This window comes from Dryobates pubescens, chromosome 4 (assembly GCF_014839835.1).
Source record: "Dryobates pubescens isolate bDryPub1 chromosome 4, bDryPub1.pri, whole genome shotgun sequence".
NCBI lineage: Eukaryota > Metazoa > Chordata > Aves > Piciformes > Picidae > Dryobates > Dryobates pubescens.
In genome coordinates, this window is record NC_071615.1 from 38,125,838 (window position 1) to 38,151,984 (window position 26,147).

General features: G+C 38.2%; 1 protein-coding gene across 4 annotated transcripts in view; it reads right to left on the reverse strand.

The window, feature by feature from the left end:
- ETV1 (ETS variant transcription factor 1) overlaps positions 1-15,478 on the reverse strand; it is a 66,960-nt gene extending 51,482 nt beyond the window's left edge. For 2 of the 4 annotated variants that reach the window (XM_054161133.1, XM_054161131.1), the window contains exons 1-5: positions 15,334-15,478; positions 14,681-14,814; positions 13,820-13,907; positions 12,014-12,061; positions 2,085-2,138 (exon numbers count right to left, since the gene is read on the reverse strand). In XM_054161133.1, the coding sequence (XP_054017108.1) occupies positions 2,085-2,138; positions 12,014-12,061; positions 13,820-13,907; positions 14,681-14,725 (235 nt within the window). In that variant the 5' untranslated portion in view covers positions 14,726-14,814; positions 15,334-15,478. Of the gene's footprint in view, positions 1-2,084; positions 2,139-11,494; positions 11,872-12,013; positions 12,062-13,819; positions 13,908-14,680; positions 14,815-14,958; positions 15,117-15,333 lie in introns of those variants that run through there. The other 2 variants (XM_054161132.1, XM_054161134.1) reach the window with 2 other exon arrangements.
- Positions 15,479-26,147: the final 10,669 nt, after the last annotated feature.

Genomic DNA, 26,147 nt, shown 5'->3' on the forward strand with positions numbered 1-26,147 from the left:
AAACCTCTTTCAGCAAAAAACAGTGCATTAAACACTGAACCTATGAAAGCTTACCCATCCTACCCCTGTTTACAAAAAAACAGAATTAAAAAACCCAAACAGCTGAGTGCTTCTGCCAGGCTGCTGTCAGTAACAGGGTGAGTACTGCACAGATTTACAGATTATATATAGTAAGTCATTATAATAGAGTTTGAAGGCAGGTTTGAATCCTAGAGAAAACAGTTCACAATTGTGCTACTTCTACAGCAGTAATTTCCCCACGGCTTTGGTTATGTTGATCTCCGCTCCTGTTTCACAGAGCCCACAGCTACACACACTATATCCAAGCGTATGTCTGAAACTCCGTAACCTTTGCCAGAGTAGCTCTCCAGGAAGCTCTCCTGACCTTTACTTAAGATAAAGAAACCGACTGAAATGAAGAAATAAATGTTCCTTTGATAATAGTGTGTAAGCTGTGGGTAAGGAACATTTGAAATACAAGAGCATTAATAAAAAAGCCATATTAGGAGAATTTCTTTATCACCAAAAGCAGTGACCAGCCTCAATAGGGCTTTTCATTCACAGTTCACAAATTAGTTTCCAAGAATCCCTGACTTGCTGTGTAACGATAATTGTGGGTTAATAGAAGCCCTGACTGAACTTTGTACTCTTAAACAAAGGATGTATGCATACATGACTATATTTGGAGACAGATCCACATGCAGGGTAATGTATCTGACTTTCAACTTAGAGAACAGTTTTGGCTTTCGCATTATAATTTAATAATAACTTTTAAAAGTTTTTGAAGCAAAGGTGTGAAAAAATAAAACACAACCCTTTCACAAAGGGCAGCTCAAGAAATTTAGAAGCAACTGAGCCTGTTGGCTGGTGTATGAAGAAGAACCTCCAGATAAGAACATAATGAAACTGCTGCTGTGCAGGTATACTATCGGAGTCCAGGGGGGTGGAAACATTATTTCCCCCACAAAATCTTGTTATGAATACTCTCACTAAATTATACTTCAAAGTTTCTGAATAACCAGGGGAAAAAAGTCCTCTAAAAGATTCCTGAGAAAACTCAACAAGTCTGAATTTGCTTTTAGGTTTAAGACTCTATTTTAATGCAATTCCTTCTAATCTAATTTTAATCTTAACATTTTAGTGCACAAATGCCGTATTTAACACCTATTTGGTTTAGTGGACTGCCGGAATTCACTCCGATAGGATACATTATTTAAGTTATTTAGCAAAACAGAAAAGCTGCTCTGTGCAAGCACTGTATAGAAGAGCCCTCTAAGGATGGAAAGAAGCTTTGCCATGGGGAAGAAAGATGCCTAAAGCAGTTCCAAGAAGTCTGTGACTTTGTCAGATGTTTCTCAAGCCATTTCTTTACTATACCCTTGCAATCACCCAAAACCACAGCACAGCTGGTACAGAAAGGGAAGCCAGCATTCACTGAAGAGCATTTTAGCAGGTAAAGGCAAGATTTGATGGATATAGGCAAAAATAAAAAACATAATGTTTGGACACATGTTAAATAAAGTAGCAAACAATGCAAAGCTTGCATCTTAACATAACTCCCATTAATTCAAAGGGAAATTTTGTATGAGCAATGAAATGCCACATGCTAAGATGACTTAAAAAATCTCCAGCAGTGGTTGCATTTGGTTATGTGGATAAATTCATTTATTTACACACAAAACATACTGAGGAGCCCGATTTCTGCTCACCAGAACTGCCTCCTACACCCCACAGCCTCTGATCCATGTCGGGTCAACAAGCTCCTCTACTCGCTCTATGGACAAAGAAATTCCCTCCATTTCCACAGTCTGAGTTTTCCCTTGCTTCCCTGCAGCTGGGGAGGCTGGAGGAAGAACTACAGGAGAGGACCCTTGTTGAAGGTTATACCTTCAGCCCAAACAACTTCTTTTGGCTGTGTGTCAAAACACAACTTGCTTTATCTATTCATCCCACTGATGTCACCGACCGGTGATAGGAGCTGTCACATGACCGCACATGACACAATAAATACCAAATATGAAGACCCAAATACAAATATACAAATACATATTTTTTAAGAAAGTGTTGATTCATACTATACTTACAACTTTCAGCCTGATAGTCTGGCACAAACTGCTCGTCATTGTCAGGTACCTGAGCTGAAGAAAGGAAAACAAAAACAACAAACAAACAAACAAACAAAAAACAAGGAAAGAATTAAAAGAAGCCATTAAAGCATAAATAAAAGACTGTTGTGCTTAATTTGAAGCACAGCCAAGATTAAAATTAGGATTTTTTTCCTCATTGTTGAGTATGAAAATCAGGCAAGCGCATCATTTTAATATCAGATAAACCCTGGGGTGAAGCTGTGCGGTGCAGCGTGAGTCCAAGAGCAGCCCTAGCATAGAGCAATGGGGATGGGAGTATGTGAAGGCTGACATGAGCACTGGCCCTGCCTCACTCCCTGCATGAGGTTATGGACCTACCACACCACTGGTAAAATCCATCAGTGCTCATTTTCAAAATACCTGCACAGAAAGTCTACCTAAATCTAAATCCTGGTGTTTGATACTTATGCATCTTTAACCCCCTTAATACCACACCTTTGGCTTACTTAAAAGCAATTCCAATTTTTCATGGCAGTTAGCCAACACAGTAGGGTTTTTTGGTTATTGTTTTAAATACTTAAAAATAAGTGGTTTAATAGGTCACAAAATTCGTAGTTTAATGGCATTTCAGACATTGGAAAAATTGTATTTACTTAAAACAAGATTCACGATTAACACTTGTTCCCCTTGCCTATGATCATCTTCGCTTTTAGGAAGCTTCCATCACAAACCTGAGCTATAAAATGCAATCGCTTCAGACTGCTGATACATCATTTGGTGGTACTACAGTTACTTTTCATTGTATATCTAAGACATTAGCCATCTCTCAAACTGTGTTCTGAGTTCCTTTAAGCTAAAATGCTACCAAATGTGTATTACAGCTGAAGACATTCAAATAACTGCAGTACATGACGATAAGAAACGGCATCCTCGGAGCACATGTGGTTCTGGGAACATCCCGAGAGAGATCCAGTTTCTCATGTCTGAACTTTTCCATCTTTTCCTCAACATGCAATAACAGGAACCATCACAGCAAAGCTCCATAAAATTAGCTGATTGAAAATATTTTAATTCACGCAGCTCTCAACTGAAGACAAGCAAATAACTCAGACGATCTTAATTAAAAAGTTAAGATCTGCCACGATCCAGTTACCCAACAAGACTTCAGAGGCAAATACCCATTATATAATAATTTATTGAAAATGTGACTATCTAACCATTAAACACATTAAATTATTAAATATTACTTTAATGCCCTTCAGAACACTTTCTAGTTTAGGAAGCATAAGTTCCATTTCAAAATGTGCAATTACTACTAGCTTTAACAGAATTTGTTTGAATTAAAAATAGGTGTTTAATTACAATTACAGACAATCATTTTGAATGTGCACTGCAGTGCTCTTCATGTATCAGATCTCCGCTCCTCACTCAGGAAACGTTTCTAATGGCTTGACTGAGAATTATTGTCCATGGGTAAAGAGTCTAGAATCAGGCTCGTTATACTGAAAAATTACTTGTTCTATGTTTTAAAAGAAATGTTGAAAGTCCTACTGTCTTAACTGCAGCAAATACCCCTTAAGAATAAATGACCTTGGGAAATCTGCAAACAAAGATTTGAAAAGAAGTGTGAATAAAATAACTACAGGAAATGTAATTAGCATTACTCTAAAAAAAATGCAAAACAAACCAAAAAAAACCAACAACATAACTGTTGTTGCTTTGTTGTTTTGATTTTTTTTTAGTTGCGACAACATTACAGTAACCTATGTTCTTAGAAGAAAGCAGTACCTTTGAGGTCAAGTTAGCTCCTCAAAGTTTGACGCTGTAGAAACACATATTTTATCACCCAAATATTTCCTGTAGTTTCAATGCATCGTATTTCTCTTTCCGAAAAAACACAGGACTTGTAACAAAAATGAACCCTGGGATGATGAGCCCAAATACTACCACTCTACAATTTCTGATATTTCAGGCAATTCACTGCATGCAAATGTTAGGCATTTTTTGTATAAAAAAGCCAAATATTTGACTATCGCAAAAGAATCCAATCATTAAATCATAGTATCCTACTTAAAAATCAGTTCCTAAAGACTTCTTGCATTTCCAATTGTCTCTGAATGAGTCTGTGAGTAGATTCAGAGTTAGTCATCAAGGAATTTCTTGCTTACAGAAGACACATCCCACACATTTTTCTTAATCCAGATCTCATTTTTGAATGCGGCATAGGGGCTAGTATCACTCTAATTTTTTTTATAAACACACGTGCATTTTTTTTTATGTATACATGAGTATGTGTAAATTTGGGGATCCAGAATATCTGAAAAAGGCTAAAAGACAACAAAACCCCTCCTGTTGAAACTGGAAGGCTGCATTTAGTGATTGCAGAACTGGGACAGCAATCTTATATAACTTTCTAGAGCATACTCTGCATACCGGTGTGCTTCACCAATGCTTTATTCTGGTTTTATCAGTGTAACTGAACTTACCCTGGAACAAATCTGTTGTAAAGATGTATGTATGTATCAGTAAATGAGATTTGGGGGGTTTTCCAGCCAAAGAGTAAGAAAAACTAAAATACATCTGGTGAAACTGTCATGGAAAGCAATATTACTTTAGCAATACTGTCATTACCCCTCATTTGATCTGGAATAAACAAGAAAAATATACTTCATTCATGGATCCCCAAAATTTATGAAAGCTTGTTTAATAGAGATCAAGGTACAGCACTTTTCCAGTACTCTAAAAATAGGTGGAGACTACATTGTCAAAATGTATTTTAAATACAATATTGACATAGCCTTTAAGCCAATGTAGGATGAGTACAGCGAGTTAAGAAGTGTCTAAAGCCTTGCCAAATGTAAACAAAACAAATAACAACATTCAAAATGTTCAAACTAGGAACATACATTTCCTACTGGAATCTAATTTTAGTAGCATCAGTACCTTAGAAACAAGCCCACAAGCCTATGCAAAGAAATTAAAGGGACCTGCTAACTGCTGAAAATGAGAACTTCAATTCTTCCTTTGTTTGACCTGACATTATTTTTATACTATCACTGAAACTCGCACATTGTCACACTGCCCAAATCCAAGCAACCATCAGCCCAATACATACACTTCTTCCACCAGCATCCTGCTATCTGAGGGCATATCATTGGGATACATCATCCCATTACTCAAAAGGAAGAGGGCTTTTGTGCCTAGAGTTTAGATAATTACAAGCAGGCTTTGTAACAAATTAAACAGACAAGCGAAGATACCTTGACCTTAATGTCTGAAAAGAAAATGGAACTTTAAGGTTACAAATTGTCTGTACATTTATATGCATATGCCATTCATTTCCTCTTATATTCACAAGTACTGTAATTCAACAAGGCTGCCATAAAATCTTCATTGGTCTTCTGTTAACGTACTCAACACAAGACACAATGCATAAATCACCCCCATTTTTTTTATTTTTTTTTTTTACTTTGCCATTCACAGGGAAATTGAGAAAGATATCTGAAATGATCATCTAAGTATTTCCCTGAGCTACTTAATTATGGGGGTTTGAGAAGGCAAGTATATTCCAAAAGACTAATAAAAGGTTTTGAAGGATATTAAGCACGTGGCTTTTACTGCTAATAGCAGAAGCAGCTACGTTAGTTCACTCTACATTTAGAGCCATCAAGTCTCAAGACTCCTGAAGCAGACAACATCTGCAGCATAAACTATCCAGCTCAGCCTACATTATTACCAAAAGTTTTGGTTTTCTTCCGACTATAGCTGTAATGTCTTGAGAGGATTTGGGAAGTGCAGAGAAATGTTAATGATGATCTTGAAGATGCTATCAGTTTAGATTTTGTAGTTTCACTACCTACTGAGTTAAAAATCAGTTTGCCAAAAGCAAACAGTCACAGCACAAAAATACTTAAGACTTGTCTGTAATTTTTAGAGCTTTAAAAAGCCTTTCAAAAGCTGAGCTCACAGCAAAAAGCAAATTGGGAGGGGAAAGAAAAAGAAAAAGAAAAGTTTAAACTAGGGCCTGTTAGCTTGCTTTCATTGCAAGTAAACAAAAATAAGAAGTCCCTATTAACAAGCATCCAGGACAAAAGGAGTTAATATTTAATTAAAACCAGCTCTATCCACTGTAACAATGACCTGGAGCCAAACAAGGCAGAAGATGTATGAGTCATTCTTTCTGCCAGTGAATGAGACAGCTGATCTCCGAAGCAATTCCTCAAGACAAGCAGTCAGAACTGGAGTTCTGCCTCCATTCACAAAAACACAGTCCAGCATGAACCATGTGGCCTCAACCACAAGCTTTTCATGTCACACCCTTCCAGAAAGCTACAGCAAAGTAAACTTGAACTTCAGGCATAAACACACTGATTTCACTGCTTTGCCTCAAGATGCAGCACAGACCTGCTAAGGAACGTTATTTAATAAATGAAAAGTTAAGCAAATTATACAGGGCTGATAGTTAACTCTTCCTTCTCCCAGTCAGAAACTGCTTCCAAAAGCTCAGCTGTACTCCAGGGAAAGGTGTTCCAGCTAAAAAAAAAAAAAAAAAAACAACACACCACGGAAACTTTCCAGAAAAACAAGAAGCTGCAAACCTCCTCGTTTCACTTAAAACTTTATTTTGGGCAGCAGAACACTTCCTGTGGTACTGTGTTCTCTGACCTCACACTTCACTTTTAGAGCTAAGAGCAACTCGTTTTAAAATATCAATCCATTTATTCTAAGTGGTAAAAGAAATCAAAATTGACAGGAAATTATATGTGAAACAGCAGTATTTTGGCTTCAGCTTTGGGCCTCACCAGTAATGAGCCTACTGAGTTTTCTTTGATTCATTGTCACTTATGAAAGATATAAATGTAAGTATTCCTGAAAGAGCTAGGAGAGGGGAGGCTTAGTTCTTGGGTTTTGGTGTTGGCTTTTTTTCCCCCCAGGTTGTTGTTGGGGGATTTGTGTTAGGTTTTTTGTGTTGTTCTTTTTTTTCCAAGGAACAACTGTTTCTAACAAAGGAGCATTCAGGAGGCAAAACAGTGACAAATTTCAAGATGGTAAAAAATATTATTTCCCATAAGCACTCGATTTGCTGTCAAAACAACCCAAACCCCTCTTTACATAACGTGAGAAGCTCTGACTAATAAACTCAAATGCAGTTCAAAACTAGCTCCAGATCTCAAAAATTTTTCCTTATGTGAATAATCCCTAGGAATATAAAGATGGGTTTGCAGTATCTGCTCTTCATTTGCTGCTATACTAAAAATGAGAAAAAAAGTTAGCTGAAAGGAAACCCTAACATTTAACATTTTGTGGCAGCCCTCCTGGTTTGCAAACCTCACTACGCCTTTGAAAATTATTATTTTGAGTAAAAGGCATTTGGTTTTCAAGCAAACAAGAAAAACATTTAAAAGTTTATTACTACAGAGACTCTCAGACTTCTCAATTTCTGGTAGTTTTCTTTCTTTTAGATTTCTTCTTAAAAGAACACTCCCCTCCCTTTATTTTATAACTTTCCTCCTTGTTTTGTGCGTAGATATTTAAGAGTTATGAGTATTTGAAAGCCGAATCTCTGCATGATAAGTTCTGAAAATCTTTTCACTCACTTTTAGAGTGTCTGTCCTCATCAGGCAGATTTCAGCCTTGGAGACATGAAATTGTAATTTCTTGACTGGTTTTGGTCCTATAAAAATGTGAATAGTTTTTGAACATTGCTACATAGTATCTGCCTTACAGTGACTAGATTTTACCATTCTTTGGCAGCAGAAAGCTAGCTAGCCAGAGTAAGTTGCTACACATCTTTACTGCTTAAAACGAAGCCGTTCTAACTAAACCAATATTCAAAGATCTAATGCTTTCTTTTATTAAAAATAATCACTTAAGAATTGGAAACTACTTATTTTCACACTTTCTCATTTACAAAACAAACTAGAAGTCAACACCACCTTAGACATCACTGTGGCATCGGAATATCCTTCGGGATCAAAGAACAAAAGGCAGGAACTTAGCTCCTAAGGTTCATTCCAAATTTGGGGATCAATTATTTGTGCAAAACAGCTTCCTTTTAGATACTAAGAAATGGCTTTTAAATACTGTTAGCTTGTAGGCATCCGCTCAAGTTGACTAAGCTGCAGCAATGGCATGAACCTGCTATTACCTGTAGCTACTCTCTCAAAACACTTTACAGTTAACTTAGTCTTTTCGCATTTTCTCCAAGTCACCCAACGAACATTACGTTTTACTTTTCAGTTTACTACCATCTGAGAAACTTATTATCTGCTGCTCCAAGAAGCAGATCCAGTGCATAAATTAATTATGCCTTTGCTTCTGATGCCCTTTACGTATCTTTAACAAGCTGCAAGAGAAACTAGTATCTGAAAAGATTAATTTTCAATAAAAAGCTGTATTTTTGTTAATCTATTAGTCCCCCAAAACCCAACACTTTCACCATGGAAAGGAGACACTCACTAAGTATTTTTCCTCTCTCTTCACTTTATTCCAGATCAAGAAGTAACAGCTACCATGATGAGATAACATTAGATTAATATTTGAACCTTTTTTTCCCAAGTCAATGAACAATTGCTATCTGCCAAATCCAATCTGATTGCAAATATACGGAATCAATAAAGTCATTTTACAATATTATCATGACAAAATGTTGCCATCAAGTTATTTAAATATGAAACAGGAGATAATATCTGAATAATATTTGCCTTGGCTAGCAAGAGGCAGTTTTAACCATTTCCTTTCAAGTTCGAAGGTTGAAACAATTATTAAAGGCTTCCCACTTTCAATTTCTGGCTTCAGGAAACAGTTATAATCTGTCTTCTGTCTTGCATAATAATTGACATGAGGAAACCTTATTCAAAGTCAGTCATACATCAAAATAATGTAGATTCTTTCTTACACAGCTAATACTACACAGAGTAAGAAGCAAAACTCATTTCCATAAAAATCTAGTATGCAGCTAGTGGAATATATTTGGAAGTTTTCTGTAAGTAGTGTTCAGCTTCTTAACTACAGAATAGCATTATATTCAAGAGGTTATTTAACTGTTTACATTTTGGTTTATTTCTTTAATACATACGAACACTCCACCATTTTCAACAGGGATAGAATACATTTCTGTTTCCTTGTTTGCCACCAACTCGTCACAGGTGACACTAACTGTAAAAATCTCCAGGCTAAAGTCTGTGATGTAATAAGGATAGCTCCAGGAAAAACAAAACAACAAAAAATTAATCCACAAGCATTTTTGCGTGTGCCATAAAATGCAACTCACTTTCTTCTCCTAACTAATAAGTAAATTTCTGACCTGGTTACTCCCCAGTGGGGATCTGAACTCGTGGGAGAAACCTGGTCAGCTGCCACTGCTTTTCATAAAGAGGGTCAAGACGTTTTAAAATTTCATGGTCATTTCCCTGGCTCCACAGCATTATGAAAAGAAATATGTAAACATAACTGATGCTGCCAAGTTGGCAGACTTCTAGCCTATGAAGGTCCAGAAGAACATAAATGGACACATCTTGCAATGGGTAAACAAGTCTGATTTCAAAATCTGTTTCCTGGCTAAGCTCATCCATATAGAACACTGAGCAGAGCTACAATATCCTCAAACACCAGTATATTGTAAAGACTACCAAAAAGTTGTTTTGGGTGGGTTGGTTTAATAAAAATTTGGGATCAGGTTAATAGCTTAGTATTTGATTTTCTCATCTTGACTTTCTATTTCAGTTTTAGTTTAGCCTTTAGAAAAGCTGTACAAAGTTTGGGTTTTCGTGGAACAGCTAAAAACATGGCGTGGCCTTAAATACATAGATTCCTTAAAGCATTTCTAGAACACTGCAAAATCTGTACTATTTAGTTGTAATATGTTGTGGGAAAACATAACATTTAGCTTTATTATCCTCTCCCAGATTAGCCTTTTTTCCCATTTTTAAATACTTACCACATGATGCTATAATGCTATCTCCTTTTACAAAGTTTCCTCAATCTAGCTGACACAGGACTAAACACAGGTTTCTCTCTCGAAATCTATATAAATTTATTCAGTGAAATAGACTCAGCTGAAAAGAAAAAAAGGCTCTCAAACGATTCATTCTAGTCTAAAATAAGCAGTGCCTCCCAAGTAAAAATTGCACTTACAGTAATTTATGTACCTACAGAAATTATTTCATCAGTTTTAAATTCCATATTATTTTTCAAACTTACATTATTATCTGCACATGCATTATGAATCTGCCTGCATTTTCCTGACTTATGATCAAAGAAATTTAATCATGTTCAGAAACAAAAACATTCATGCCAGTTAAAAATCGAACTAGAAGTTCTTCTCTCTATCAAAAAATACTATCTTTTGAGTAGTATTTTAACATACTTCTGGCTTGTTAGAGTGAATGAGATGAAACAAAATAAAGAGATCCTTAGGAAAACTAACACAGAGAGACAGTTACTGTTGCATCTGATTGTTATACTACAAAAAAGATCTTAGTGCAGGACATCCTGTTTTCAATGATTAGGAAAGGATTATATTAATTCATAAAAATGCATTCTCTGTTGCATTAATTTAAAGATGATTACATACAGAAAATCTACATGCCAAAAATAATGATAGAATAAAACTGTCACTAAAATACACAATACCCCACAACTTACTTATAGGTTAAGAACTTGACTAACTACATATAAAGCTGTTAAAAAAGAATCAGTATGTAGACAAGTAGTCAACAGCAGTATTAGCCTCTATGAAACCAAACAACACACATTTTACCCCAACATCTCTCCTCTCCAAAAAAAAAAGCAAACATCTATTCTACAAGACAGCTGTGCATAGTCCAGTACATGATAAAAATTAAACATATGTGAATACTCACATTCATTTAAATCAGGATCAATTTGGAGATATTATGTTAATTTGCATCAAAAGCATGTTTACATCAAAGTTTGGAGCAGAAACATTAAGAACAGACAATGCATAAAAATCTTCATGCTTTAAATAAATGGTATCGTAAACACCAAAGGAAAACCAAAATTAGAGAATATTGCTAAAGAGAACAAATACACATCGACAAGCAGAAAGCTACCTTGCATTTTGTTAAAGTTCTCTAAATGCAGCAGCTCATGTTTTGTTATTGTTAAATGAATCTCTCAACAGCTGCTCTAAATTCAGATTTCTACATTATTGCTCTTAAACCTTCTCTCTTCAGTAGAATGTGCTCTGCAAGATTATTTGAAATACTTAAAAGCACAAGCAGGTGTACAACAGACCGATGTCAGTTTTCTAATCACCCAGCACACAATCTCACAACTACAAACACGAAGACAAAAATAACATGCAAAATATTTAAAGGTTTCTGGAAAAAAGAAAAGGGAAAGAAAGAAAAAAAAATAGTACTTTTTAAGTATTTCATACACACCTAATGTTCTGTGTTGTGAACAAGGTGGAAAGAAGACACTTGCACTTAAATCTTGAAGCATCCCGTCCCGATGAACCCAGAGAAACTAATTTCTGCCATCAGAAAAGTACTCCACCAGAACACCAAATAATTATATGTGCTGCTCTAAAGGAAACAGCAAGCCCAGTTCTGGCTGTATGTAGTCTCTCGAGGTACAATAATATAAACCTGATCAATTGCAATTAAAATCTGAACAGAGGCTTAGAACTTGAAGTCTTGGTGCATTAGTTCTTGCCAAAAGCAGATGTGATTGTGAGCTGGAAGCAATTTCTCCTGGTAATTTGTGATGACACTGGGTAGAGCAGCCCCAGAGTCCCCAAAGACAAACTCATCAGAGGCTCTAATGTATGCATGACACATGAGGTGGCTCTTTTAGAGCTCAATTAATTGGGCTGAACATTAAGACAGCAAGTTCAGGACTTTTTTTTTTTCCCCCTCCAGAGTTGTTTTTCCTCTTTTTACAAGCAGTTTTTTCCTTACCTTCTGCAAGCCATGTCTCCTGTAATTGGCTCAGATCTTGAAAGAGTTCTGCAAAAAGATGAAGACAGGGATAAGAGACTCACACCCTTAGTCTCTTCATAAGATTAAAATATCCTCAAAAATACATTTTTCCTGAAGAACGACATACGCAAATTCTATTTTGGCAGTCAAACATACAGACAAAGTAGCTATTTTCGGGCTGCAGTTAATGATTTTTCTACACCTATGAATAAAAAATAATAATTACTTACTGTATTATTTTAAGAGCTCTTGAAATAAACAGAATCTTAACCAAGCTCTGTAGTGTAAAAGGCTCATTCAGCAACACAAAGGAAAGCTAAAAATGATCCTCTTTCTTACAGGTGAACTGTTTCCCCTTACACAATTCAGGCCTCCTCCTGCAATATCTGCTGTCTCAGACTTCAACAGGAGTTCTGCCCAAGCAACAACTGAGTATTTTTATTAGCAGGGTTGTATCACAAAAATTTTGAAGCAAAGACCTGACAGGCTGCAACAGCAAACAGAAATGGGAAATCTTTTCTACTTCCCCTTATGTTTTACTTTGTATGACAAGTGAATCACCACTATTTCCTCGATGTACTCGTCCTTTCTTTAAAGTGAAACCAATTTCTCCACGGACTGAGTTTTTGCAGCAGCTTATCTTTCTTTCCAATTCACTGAAATCAGTTGCTTCTAACAGGTACAACCAGAGCAGCATTCGGTTCACTTGCAAAGCTCTAAAACTCCGTTATGAAAATTCTGTTTACTGAGGCTAAGTAGGATATTTGAACTGACAAATGGTTTATTTTTAATTTACTGTATTTTGAGAGAGACTTCCTCTTTTACAAATGTTGACAGATAACTATTTACATACACTGAAATGACAGAGGCTATTCATTTACTCTTTGGGTTGATACCTCATGTTGGGAAATCATTTAACTGAAAATCAGAAAGTTGTTTTTTCAGTCTGTCTTAAAACTTTTCCACACAAGTAAGCAAGGATTTTGAAAAGTGTATCAATGTGTCCTCATCCTCATAAGATTTATATAGTGGTAAGTTTTAGGCCCCTATATATACCTTTCTGTATGTTATGTACTCACAGGGGGGTAGGCACAGCATCTGTACTGACTCTGTGGTCTAAAGTAGTGTTAGCACCTATTGCTAGACTACAGTCCTGTGAGTGATCCTCAGTCCTGCTGATGGGACATGGGACTTAGTTACAAATCTTTGGCCTCACAAAACTTTGTCCACTCCAGACTTTCTTAACTGAATTTCCCAGGACTTTTAACTCTACCAGAGCCACAGCAACAGGAACAGACTACCAGGCACCAGGACTAGCTTTACAGTAACACCAGAGTGAAAAACAACCATATCCACACCATCATTCTCAGTCGTGCTACCACCAGGGAACACACACCAGTGAAAGGGATGTTAAAAGGTGGGACAAATGAGGAAAGCCCCGAATATCAAGACACCTGAAGGTGAAAAAGCTAGGTGCCATGACCTGTGTCATGCTGCAAAGGCTTGGCCTCAGTGTATGATATCCGTGCACCACATGTGTGGTAGTACCAAAAATGCAACAGGGTAAGTCAAGGAAAGAGTATCAACTTCATCAGTTTATTGCTTTTGCCATTATGTTTTGCAGTAGTAAATGCAATTTTCTGGTCTTGTTTATTCAGATTGATCTAGGTATATTTATCTCCAAGATAAATAAATAGCTCTTGAAAGAGCTTCTCTGCCTTACTAAGTAAGGAGGGGAGGGTGTGTTGGGGGGGGGGGGAGGGGAGGGGAGAAACAAGCCCTCACCTTCTGAATCATGAGCCAGGTCTCTGTTAATGAATTTTCTTTTCCTGACATTTGTCGGTCTCTCATTACAGTTTCTCCCACGCGGATTCTATAAACAGGAAAGATCAGTTACTTCAGAAATCTGAGGGGTTTGGGTTGTTGTTTTTTTTTTCATTTAATCAAGAATACTGAAAGCTGGCATGAATTCGTTACATTTTCTAACAGGGAAAGAAAGGATCGTCTTGCAGCCTCCAATTCCTAGCAAAAAATATTGCTGAGCACCTAACATGTTCATAAAGATTCCTGTGTCTAAAAGCAACACATTTCTATGTAGACACACGCACATACATATAATGTGTTCAAGAAGCAACACAATACCAACCATGTATTTTTAGCATCTAAAGTACACAAACCTACACAATAGCACATCAATCCCCTCTGTGTAAGCTAGGCAGGAGAACCCAGATATGAGATTATAATAGGCTGCTTTATTTCCCTGTGTTACTTAAAACGTTGTTTGCAAAGTCCTGAAAGTCAAAAAGAAAAATAAAAAGGAAAAATAAAAACGTTAACGTTTGCCTCAACTTCATTCTTCTGAGCGCTGCAGGCGAACGCAGCCAGAAACTTTGAATGCAGCTGCTGCTGCTCTTGTCTCTCTCATCCGCTAATCATGTGCATGATTTTTTAATCATCCCAAAACTGTCTTTAAAAGAAGATGATGCTTTATTGAAATAACTAGGAAGACAGGCTGATCTTGCAGGCAAAGCTCCCAGATGAAGAGTCGCCCCTACAGCGGTAACAAAGCAGAGACTCTGCAAAACTCCCCCACAGAAACAAGTCGGAGTCAAGTTTATAAACACCAACTTTGAACCGATCACTCACATTGGTGACCATGTAAGGCACTTGCTGGTCATAAAATCCATCCATTCTGCAGCTCTTCCACAAGTCTTAGCTCAGTGTTTTATTTACTGGGCATTTGATCTGGAGATTTCCTCGGGGTCTGGACTCCAATCAGCCTGGAGGGGAATACAAGATGGCTTTTAGATTAAAAAAAAAAAAAAAAACCACCACCGCCATGAATGAACTGCTCGAATTTGCATAGCTAATTAACCTCAAAGAGTCCCATTCATAAAAAACAACCCTCCCTTCTCTGCCTTCACCTGGGTTACGCGCTTCTGCCAGGAAAACCCGGAGCAAAAGCACTTCGAGGCAGCAGCAGAAAGCAAAACGAGAGGCAGGGGTTTATTTACACTCCCCGCCGTATTCCCCGGGCGATCCGCGCAAGTGGCAGCCCCGGCTCTAGCAAACGTGTGCTCAACTCGTAATGGCGAACGGTGGGGCGAGCCGCGCACCTCACGGCAGTGGCGGCAGCGCCCGCCAGCCGCAGCCACGCACACACACACACCCCCCACACACCGCCACACGCACCCAGCCGCCTTCCCCCCCACCCCCTCCTCGCCCCAGCATCGCTTCTGCAGCCCACCTCCACCGCGCAAGCCTGCCGGGCGGCGGGCAAAGTTGCCGGGGAGACCCACCTGAAGGCCACGCGCGGCGATCGGCTGCAAAAAATTCCCTCCAAATTTAATAAAAACATTAATTATCCCCCGGCACTTCCCCCCTTGGAAGCAGCGAGCGCCACTGACAGAGCTCAATCCCGTGGTTTTTCCTCTCCTCCTCCTCCAGGGGCCCCCGAGCCGCGCCGGCGGATCCCCGCCGCCCATTGGCTCCCCGCGCCCCCCGCCGGATCGCCGCGCCGCCCGCCCCGGCCGCGGCCCCGGCCCCGCCGCCCCCCGCCCCGGCCCCGCTGCCAGCTCTGGGGGCGAGCCTCCGGCTCTCCCCTCCGCTCCCCTGCCGGGGTGGGGGGGGAAAGCATCGGAAATCGTAACTCGGGTGCGCCACATGGATCCCGGGATCGTGCTACGGGACGCACCGTGTCCCCTTACACGCGCACACCCCCGGGTGGCACGGCGACCCCCTCCCCTCGCATAATTTATTTTTTCAATAAAAACTTTCGCCTCCCTCACTCCGAGAAAACAAAACAAACAAACAAACAAACAAAAACCGACACGCACACAGGCGCCTTTTCTGACGGCAGAGCAGTCCCGCAAAACTTGGCGGGAGCCCCGAGGTGAGAAAGAGGAAAGCGTGGCCAGGAGGCTCTGCACGGCTCTGTCGGGATCTGCCGGCATCACAGGGCTGCTGGTCGCTATTTGGAGTTGTTTTTCTTTTAGCTGAATCATAGAAAGCAATTGTTATTTCTACTCGGATGACATAATTTCTAGGTTTTGTGGACAGAATTTGGCAGCATCCAGGCACCGGATCTGGGGGGGGGAGGTTTTGGTGCACTGGTGCCAGGACCTATCAAGCTCAGGATTTCTGAGGACTTCCCAAAGAAAGTGAGCTTTCTTTGTATAGAGTGGCTGTGGGAGGGCTGTGTCCAAAAAACTCTTCCCTTTCTTAACTGCCAAAACGCACCAAAGCAGATTGTGTGGTTTCATAACAGCTATATTTGTCCTCTCTTTGAGCAGCGAATTCCAGGTATCAGAGGAATCAGGTGGTGGATTTAGGTATTCATGACGCTGTCTTGCTGAGAGATACAAAGTTTCAGTTTTTTTGTTATTTGATGTCGTTCAGCAATTACCAGGCTGAGCCCCAAGCTAACAAGTCCAACTTTGCCCTCAGCCTTTTCTGAAGGCTTTCTTTATAGCTGGGGGTGTAAAGGCAGCTAAAGAAACCTGCTTTGGCATAAATTGCCTGGAGTGGCATTAACAATATTCAGGTTCCTCCTTCTGTACTACTTTGTTTTGAAAATTACAGTTGTCTCGCTGCACTCTATTCTGGGGCATACTATTTTCTGCCACAATGGTTGGGGTTTCCACACCCCCCACACACCCCCCACACCCCGCACACCTCCCCCCCCCCCCCCCCCCCCCCCCCGGCTTCGCCTCTCACTATTCATACTCACGTGCCACTTCTCCTGTCCAGCCAAGAAAAAAGAAAGCATCATGTTCCTGCAACTTCGGTCCTTCCCATTATGGCCTTGTCAGAGAAAAGGTCCACCAGCAGCAGCTTAGGTTATGTGTTCTTGCTGCTTCTGTTTCTGTGCATGCACCCCAGCACACCTGGAATGACCAGAAAGGAACGCTACACTAAATGTTATATAAACCTGTAATCATTTTAGTCAGGTCTTGTCCAAGTCTCTCAGTTGCTGCTCCAGTAAGTCACTTTCATGATAGAATAGGGAAATAAAACTCCCAAATGCTCCAGGTATAAATGAAATTTCCTGGATAATGAAGGCCATCATTTTCTTATTTATACCCTTGCCCAGGCTAGAGCAACTGCTGAACCAAAGATGATGGCCTTACGTGAAAGCTATGGCTACAGATCTGTTCCTGAGGAGCACGTGGCCACTCTAACCCCTGGACTGATATGGGTGATAAAGCTACGGTCTCAAATTGCCCACATTGCCATGGTGGGTAGATGTCTCATCCACTCATCAATCAGCTTTAAGTGGGCTAGACTTTACCACATATTCTTCTAAACCAAACTTGCTAGTGGTTTGTCTTGTCTTTAAACAGTGCACTAAAAGTTGTTGGTGTGTCTGTCAGACAAGCTAACTACACCAGCCTCAAACCTATCAGGTATTAGGTATGGCCTGTGAAATTTGCACCACCAGATCCCATCTTGCACTTCCATACACCATAGCCTGCACCTCACAGGCTGCTGGCAAGGCACTGTAGCCACCTTCCAGTGTACACACATCCATGATTTACAAGGGCTAGATGAGGTCAGTACTCTGCAATCACCAAGCTCTTCATGCTCCTGGTTGGGCTGTAACTCCTGTAAGTCCAGGAGAAGACATTCATTAAAGGTGTCTTGGCAGGAGACACACTGTATTGTTTGCTATTACTGGTCACACCGCACACATCTTCCATCCCTGTTCCCTTTAGCCAGATCTTTCACATGTGTTGGGTAGGAAGAGAAGAGTAAAGCTATTTTGAAGCCCTCTTTAACTTCTTTCAATCCACTGTACCGAGTGGTACTCAGGTACTTCATTAACTATTAAGAGGTAAATGCTTACTGGGAAAAAAACAAACCAAACCAAAACACACCAACCAAAAAAAGCAATCCACATATCTACCCGCAATCCACAACCCACTCCAAGATCTGTTGCCAGAAATGTACTCTTCTACCGTCAACAGTCACATCTGTCTTACACAAACTGATGTGGGCACAGTAATGATTTTGTAGTTTTGCACATTTGTCAAAAATTCTTGCAACTTGGCTTTGGTTTGGGGATTTAGCGTTGGGGTTTTTTTTCCATAGAGTGTTGATATTTCAACCATTATTTTCAGAAAACAATACCCTTAAATATATTTTCTTTCAAAATAATCCATTTAGAAAACTAAGTAGCAACATCAAAATCACTGCATACTTTATTTGAAATGGCTGAACAGATTTTACCCGAATTGAAATTATCCTTTAAAAAGTTTACTGAGTTTATTTTACTAGAAAAAAGTACTTTAAGCAGTCAGCTTTTCTACTGGTAAGTGCTTTAAAAGCAATATACTTGCTTTCTTGTTCAAAGTACACCATAAAGCTTCACTATATACTGAAAATTATATATTATTTCCATTTCTTAATGGCAATATATATGCTGCACACACTTACCTGATGGAGGACAATGAAATAAATATTTCTTGCTTGATTTGACACGTTTTGGAGCTACAAATAAAGGCTGTAATATAAAAATAAACATATAAATAAATTAGAAGTAAATCCAGACAAACAAAAGAGAAGATTTGATAAACAGCAGTTTCTCCTAGAAAATGTGAGAAGAATTTAACCACATTTTCAAATAATCTGGTGTGATAAAGTCTAAACTCAATATTTTGAAAATAATAACAATCATATGAACTGACTTGCCAGCAAGACGGACATTTACACTCAAAAGTGCTTTATGCTGAAAAAAATAAACCTTTTGATTCATAAAATTATGCTTACACCAAAGAAAAGCCTTCAGAAGAAGGATAGTCACAATTGAAATGTAACAGACAAATAAATTTCAAAACAATATTAAGTCACAAAAGTCCTACTTGTTTTTCTGAAAACGTTTAGCCCAACCACTTCTTCCAGGCATTTCCCCTGTAAATGTGATGTACTTTTAACTGATATGCAACAAAGGTGATGCCCTCAGTCCAAACAACCATTGAGCCACAACTCTTTAAACAGTTTATAGCAGACTCAATAAAATAACAAGTAAGTATTTGACTGACTACAGCAAAACCATGACAATCAAATGAGATTTCTGTCTGGTAAATTAACCCTTGACCGCATTTTAACCTCCTGATGCTGACTCTTTCAGGTAACAATGCTTGTTTTACCATAACCTTGCTGCCCCACAACCAAATAGCAAAATAACAACAATAAACAAACAAACACACACACACACATATGTAAAAATAAAGCCCAACACTGAAATGCAGAGGGCATGGCTTTTTGTAAAGTCTTTGACTCAAATGCAGCATGCAGGACTGACATTTTAATTAGGAAAAATAAAGTAGCAATAGGAGGAAAACACATGAAGATTATACCCATATGCTAAACTATCAGATGTGGAATTGAAAGTATATGCAAACAAGGATCTTCAAAGAAAGAAGGAAAGAAAACAATGAAATAATCCCAGTTGGACTGTTTTTAATGTATGGACACATTGCAGACATCATTGTAATTTAGAGCTAGCATTGCACAAATCTAGAGGCCACCATAAGTAACTGCACTTAAATGCCCACCTACCTGATAACGTGACATAAGGCAATTTTTAGTCCACAAAGTTATGTTAGCCAAGAAAACAAATTAAGATATCCCACAAGCTATGAAAGGAACTAAACACCCGGACAAAATGGTGAGAAGTAAATATAGTTCATTTAGTTCATCATAACTAAGACTTTAAACTTAGACTTGACTACACAAGCTTTAGAAAGGAGAAGGCCTGGCAACTCTTAGAGCATTGGCCCATTTGTTGAAGCCAAGTAATCTCAGTTCTGGCTCTACTAGTAGTTTTTCTGGATAATTCCTGAAAGGGAAATTTCTATCATCTCACTGGGACTTTTGTGCCTATGAAGTGAGACAGTGATACTTTCTTCACTAGAAAAGTACTGTTGAAAATAGTAGAAAGTCTATTTCTATTAATTGTGGAGATCTTGGGTGCACCTAGCTCCTTCTGAATTGGTGAAGCTCCTTCTGAATTGCTACACATGTGTAGAAACTTCAAGAACACATACTGCAAAACAAGAGTGTATCTTCTAGATTTGTGCAGGATCTAGATAAGCATTCTCAGGAAAGAATGCTCAGGTCAACATACCATCACAACCAAATCAGTAAGCACCACCTGTACCACAAACTGACAGAGAACATGTTAAATGGCAGTTTGATTGACTTGTATACATCAGCACTCTCCTGGCTCAACAATGCTCATTTCCTGATGAGCCAAGCAAATAAAAATAAAATAAAAAATATATACTATCCCAGAACCTAATACAGTTATGTATGAGTCACTGGAAGAATAAATCAAGTAACAACATGTAGATATAAATTGTGATAGGTTCTTTCAGGATCAGTGAAGTTCCCAATTTCCTCTCCTTTCAATTACACTCACAAAATGGCCATCCATGATTAAGTGGCAATGAAGTAGCCCAAGAGAGATTTGGGTATCAGGCTAGGCAAATAATTTGTGCACAAGCCCTAATCTGACAGATGGCTTTAATCTGTATGTCCTCCCTTATGAATACTGAGAGAGCATCATACAAACACTTCATGTGAGTTTTTTGCTCCAGTGTAGTTCAGATGAATTGTAGAAAACCTCAAATCTCCTGGTGCAGCTGTAGTCTAAGACAAACATGAAGAAAGGAAAGGGAAGAGAAATGTTTAAATATTGTGCTTAGTAAGTTTGCTGGAAAATCTGTTGTTCAGAAATTGTTCAGCATGCATTAAATGGCTTTACTCATGATTTAAGCCTGCCTGACACCAGAAGACACAAGATGATAGAAAGTGCCCTTTCAGAATTACAAACTCTGACTCAAGATCACTATTGGACATGCTCAGAGCTTGAGCACAGATATTAGCATAGCAGCAAGAGGTCTGCAGGAAAAAGGAATGTAATTTATTAAACAAGTAGCTATAACGACAAAAAAACCCCTTGGACCTAAGGAAATAACTGCATCACTGACTAGTAAAGGATATGATCTCTATCTACAAATGCTCATTTATGAATTTTGACAGTTATAGCAATGATCAAAACTGTTACTAGAGGCAAATGTGGGACACCACAGGTTTGCTTTACTGCCAGTATGGCTTCTACAGCTATTAAAGAGCTATGCAGAGCAGGCAATATCTTGGTTAGGTGATTACAAAGAGCAAAAGGCAGAGTACTTCTCTGAAAGAAGTTTGAGGAGAGCATGGGAAACAGGGAGAGGAAGGATGGCAATACAGATGAGGAGCTAGTCTTTGATAGCACTACATCGTGTGTGCAGGCAGAGGTGCCAAAAGGGAAAGTAAAGTTGAGAGAAAAGAAAATTTCAGGCAGGCAGTGAGTGAGTGAGAAAAGCTAATGTTAGCAAGGTTTAGATTGAGAGCAAAACAACTATTTTAGCTATGTGAGTATGTTCCTCACTGGGAACAAAGTCCAGGTGGGAAGAAACCACCTAAAAATGGAGCTTAAAATTACGTGTACAGGTGGAATGGATGTATAGGAAACTACAGGCCAGAGTGTGCATTCCCTCCCCCTCCACAAAGTGAACTGGGCAAGTCTTCACAGAAATAATAAATGTCACAGAGGATATACCAACACAAGAACATTTGAACCCTTAGAATTATAAAAGCATAACAGGCACTGAACAGTAGAAGCAGGAAGTGATCTTTGCATTCAGTGAATTTAATGTGCTTAAAAACTTTCATTTGCGCCTCCTAAATTCTGTCAGCAAGATAGGAAAGTACAATTACCTCTGTTTTTCAAAAAAGGGAAATGAGGCTCTTGCAAGTATTCCAAGGATCAATAAGAGTGACAAATATTGCATGCTGGGAGGATTTTAGCCATATTCAAGGACTTCATTGCTTCTCTGACCTAACTATATTAGGTCACCAAACTCAGCTCTGATTTTATAGGTTTCCTCCACGTAGAGTGCAGAAGGTTACCATCATTCACAACTTTGCAATTCATTAGTTTTTAATATTTGAAAAAGGGGGGAGAAGGGAAGAACGTGCAATCTTTGAATGTTAGGAATTTCATTTTTTAAAATACGGTGCTTTAATAAGGCAATCCTTTCTTTAAGTTGCTGGCTCATATTGAATGTTATTGTGTTATAAAGGCTTTTTGTCAGTTTTGAAGAATAAGTCACAGAATCTCCTGCATTCCAACAAACAAACAAACAAAAAAGGAACTAAAAGCAGGAGGTGAAACTGCAGGTCCGTTATGTGTGACAAGGGCCAAAGAGGGCAAATGTGATCCAGCTCCACCTGCTGCTGCTGTTACAGCCGTCGGTTCACCAAAGGGCAGTAAACAATGCGAAATGACTGTAGTTTAAAGGAAGCTGCCCAGAAAAGCTGCATCTGCTCTCTGAAATATCTTGCTATAGAGCCACACAGTTTTCAGGTCTGAACAACCATAAAAGAATTCAACAGTGACTTTTCATTGTTGTATATTAAAAAAAAAAAAAAAAAAGAAAAAAAAAGGAAAAAAAAAAAAAAGAAGGAAAAAGAAAAGGTTATGTAACTAAAATAGTACCTCTTCTGAGAACTGTGTGCTGCCTTAATAAGCAAAGAACTTGTGTGCTGTCAACAAAGAGCAAGAAGGATTCTTGTAGCATAGTAACATTTCACGGCCTTACATTTCTTTCTAACACATTGCAGGCTGGAGAAATTACTGTAAATAGGGGAAGTCTTTTTTACATAAGGAATTCCTCATAAGCCATTCTGCAACATCTATTTCCTTGTGTCTACTATTCTACCTATTCATTTCCATCATTAAAAAGTGCAATTGAGTACCAGAGTAGGAGATTTTTAAAAGCCAAGTCTGTACAGTCTCCACTTTTGTTTTAAGGAGGAGGAGCAGGTAGAGATTTTAACAAGTTGTCCCCTGATCTTTTTTACTCTTTACTACAGCTTTATTTTTTGGTCTCTGTATTTCTCTAGGTTGACATAAATTGGGTGGTGTCTGCTCTACATACAAGTCTGGAAACACCAAAGACCAGGACTTACAAACAATCCAAGTTTTTTAGCTAGGGGTTTTCAGAGAGTCTTCAGGAAAAAAATGTACTATTGTGAGAAAGATCCACAGAAGCAGCTGCTCTTAAAATGTCGTGCATAGGCACAGCAAGGGTTGCACAAAGTTTCCACTACTTTTGAGAAAGAGTGTTAAAACAAAATAATAATAAGGGGGGGGGGAGAACCACGTTCAAGAAATGCCAGTCGGTCTGAATGGAAATTTTCAGTTTGGCAGAATTTCAGAAACAGAATGGCAGAAGACATTTTTTTGCTTGCATTTCGAAATCACATCTTGGTTGAGAAAGAGGAAAGGAGAAGAAATAAACATCTCTAAGAAAAACAGCAGTAGAAAAGGTACAGCTTATGTTTGATGGGGCTCAGATTATGTAATTGCATTATGCTATTCATATCATGATCCACTTTATTTCTTAACCTAAGATTAAAAATACAGTAATCATATTTGGCTTTTGAACATAATAGGCTTCACTAGCATTCATTTTTTCAATTTTGGTTTGGGTTCATCTTTATTTATTGTAATTTTAGTCTCAAGTGCTAAGTTTAGCTCTCTCTTTCAATGTTAATTGCTGTGCTTATTTTTCTTTTTAATTTTAGAGGCCTGCAGTACAGTTTGAACTGGGGATTAATTAAATTCCTGGTAAATCACATTCTAACAGGAAATGTTGGAATCCCATTGTGAACAGGGCCAGGCTATATTTAAAAAATAAAATAAAATTTAAAAAAAATCTTCTCATTCAGTTAGAATCCAGTGAAAATAAGAACAGAAACTCAGAATGACATAAAAGTCCTCAGACTGTAGATTTGCCTCAGGAAAACTATGAGAATGTAAGACTTCTTATATCTAAGGTTACAATCTCTGAAATCTGGTACTTTATTCAGGATGTTCCTGTTACAAACTCTGTTGACTCTTTCTATTATCATCACTATGCTTTCCATGATGGCCTAAGGAAGAAAGCTGGCTTCTATTCACAAATCTTACAAAGGAAAGCTCAGATTTACTAAGCACAGTCTCCTGAGTCATTGTGATTTTTTTTTTCCCTCCTGCACAGAGAGGATACAAAGAAAAAATATACCATCCCTGAATTATGGAGCATGCTTCCTTGCTTTCTTTTAATGTTGATTTGTTTTATCAACTCTGATTACTAATTTATAATTTGTAAATATAATTGGTGGCAAAAACACATACCAAATGTTTGAGGGCTAGCACTGAACTACCAGTCAAAGAGTAACTTTCACAAGAAGACTTTCAGTCTAAGTTGATGCAATGATTTTGTTGCCTCATTCTGTGGGCTGGATGCTACTCATTACTGTCAACTTCTCTTCACAGGGTGTCAAGATACTAGTTTTAAAAACTGAAAGATGCAGAATGAAAATTACCCTTACATCCCAAAGATGGTTAGTATCATCATCATCAAAATGCCATCTTTGGTACATAGATGCAAAAGAGCATATACACCTGTACACACAGACACACACCTGAAATTATTCAATTAATTCACAGTTCTACCTTTAGGACAGTAGAAATTGTGTATTTCGGAGATATTGGTCAATTTGTTATGACAATCTTGGACAATGTTCAAAAGCTTAAGCAATGAGCGAATTGTTAGAGCCATACATAATACAGCTCAGCTCAAACCATTGACAAGAATGCCACAGTTATATACATAGTCAAATTACTTCAAAAAGCCATCAACAAATTTAATGCTAAAATCACAAGACATCCAAGTATTTTGGTTGAATCTCACATTAAAAATGTGGACATCTGTAAAGCACAAAACTGTATTTCAGAGTTAAATATTGAATCCAGACCGGCAACAGCAGAGGGTAAACTAAGCCCTGAGAGCTTGAAAAATTAAATAAAGCTAAATCAGAAATTATTTCTCTAAAGTAAATAGTGACAAACTCTTAAAGACAACCAATGTCAGAGAAATGTCTGCTACAAAAGCAAGGGAAAAAGCCCTTCCTACCCATTTAGCATCTTCCCCCATTTATTCATTTGAGACTATGTTAACATCTTTTTATTATTAAATGGAGCTGAAAGTTTCCCAGCAAAAACTACAATAATTGTATCTACAATTAAGCTTTCCTGATTTGTACTTCATCTATCCTTACAGAATAAGAAAAGGAAAATAATATCAACATTAACAAAAAACAAAACAAAACAAAACGAAAACAAAACAAATTAAAAACGCCACCATTTGGGAATTCTAGATGGGCCTGACAACCAATTTAAGAGCATTTCTATTTCAAAGGTATCATTGAGAATTAATAAATAAAAGGAATAAAAAGAAGACACACCAATGTGTTGTTTAGGCTCAAGAAAACATCTTCAATCAATCCTGTCATTTCAGACATACAAATACTATACCCTCAAACATACCAGTCAGCAACCTTACAATACATAACTTGAGATTTATTCTGTTAGATACTGTAAAAGCAACTTTCCAGTTTTCTAAGGTCTGCTTGAAAATAACCCCCATAGTTAAAAAGGCTTTTTTCCTCCTTTTTTTCCCCCCACAAACCTGTGCTAGTAACAGTCATCATGATTTCTTATGAGGTCATTTGTACTTCATATTTAATATTTATGTAATTTATTCTGATCGACGCATCTTCTCTTGCCTTGATCAAAACCAAAATGAACTCACCCTCTGACAAAAGCCTGCATTTAAGTTAAAAATACATTCATTGTCCAAAAAAATATTTATCCTCAAGCCAGACATTGCTAACTAAGCACTAACTCAGCATCCTCCTTGAAGAAACTTCTGCTACACATAAACAAATCAAATATTTTCCTCTTCATCTATTTGATATCTCCTAGGCACTTGGGATTGTCATGTGCTTGTGATCATTTTCACTGACATGGATATAGAAAAATTTGCCTATACTTAAGATCCTTTGTACTAGCTAGTTGGTTCCTCTCACAGTCTAAAGAGACTCATGAGGGACTCTGTTGGTCTATAGGCATAATCATTCTATGCATATAGTCTCTTGTGTAGGAAACAAACTTTGCCCAGATTTACTTTCTGAACTGATGTCTGATACAGCTTGAAGACTTAACTGAAACTTTTCT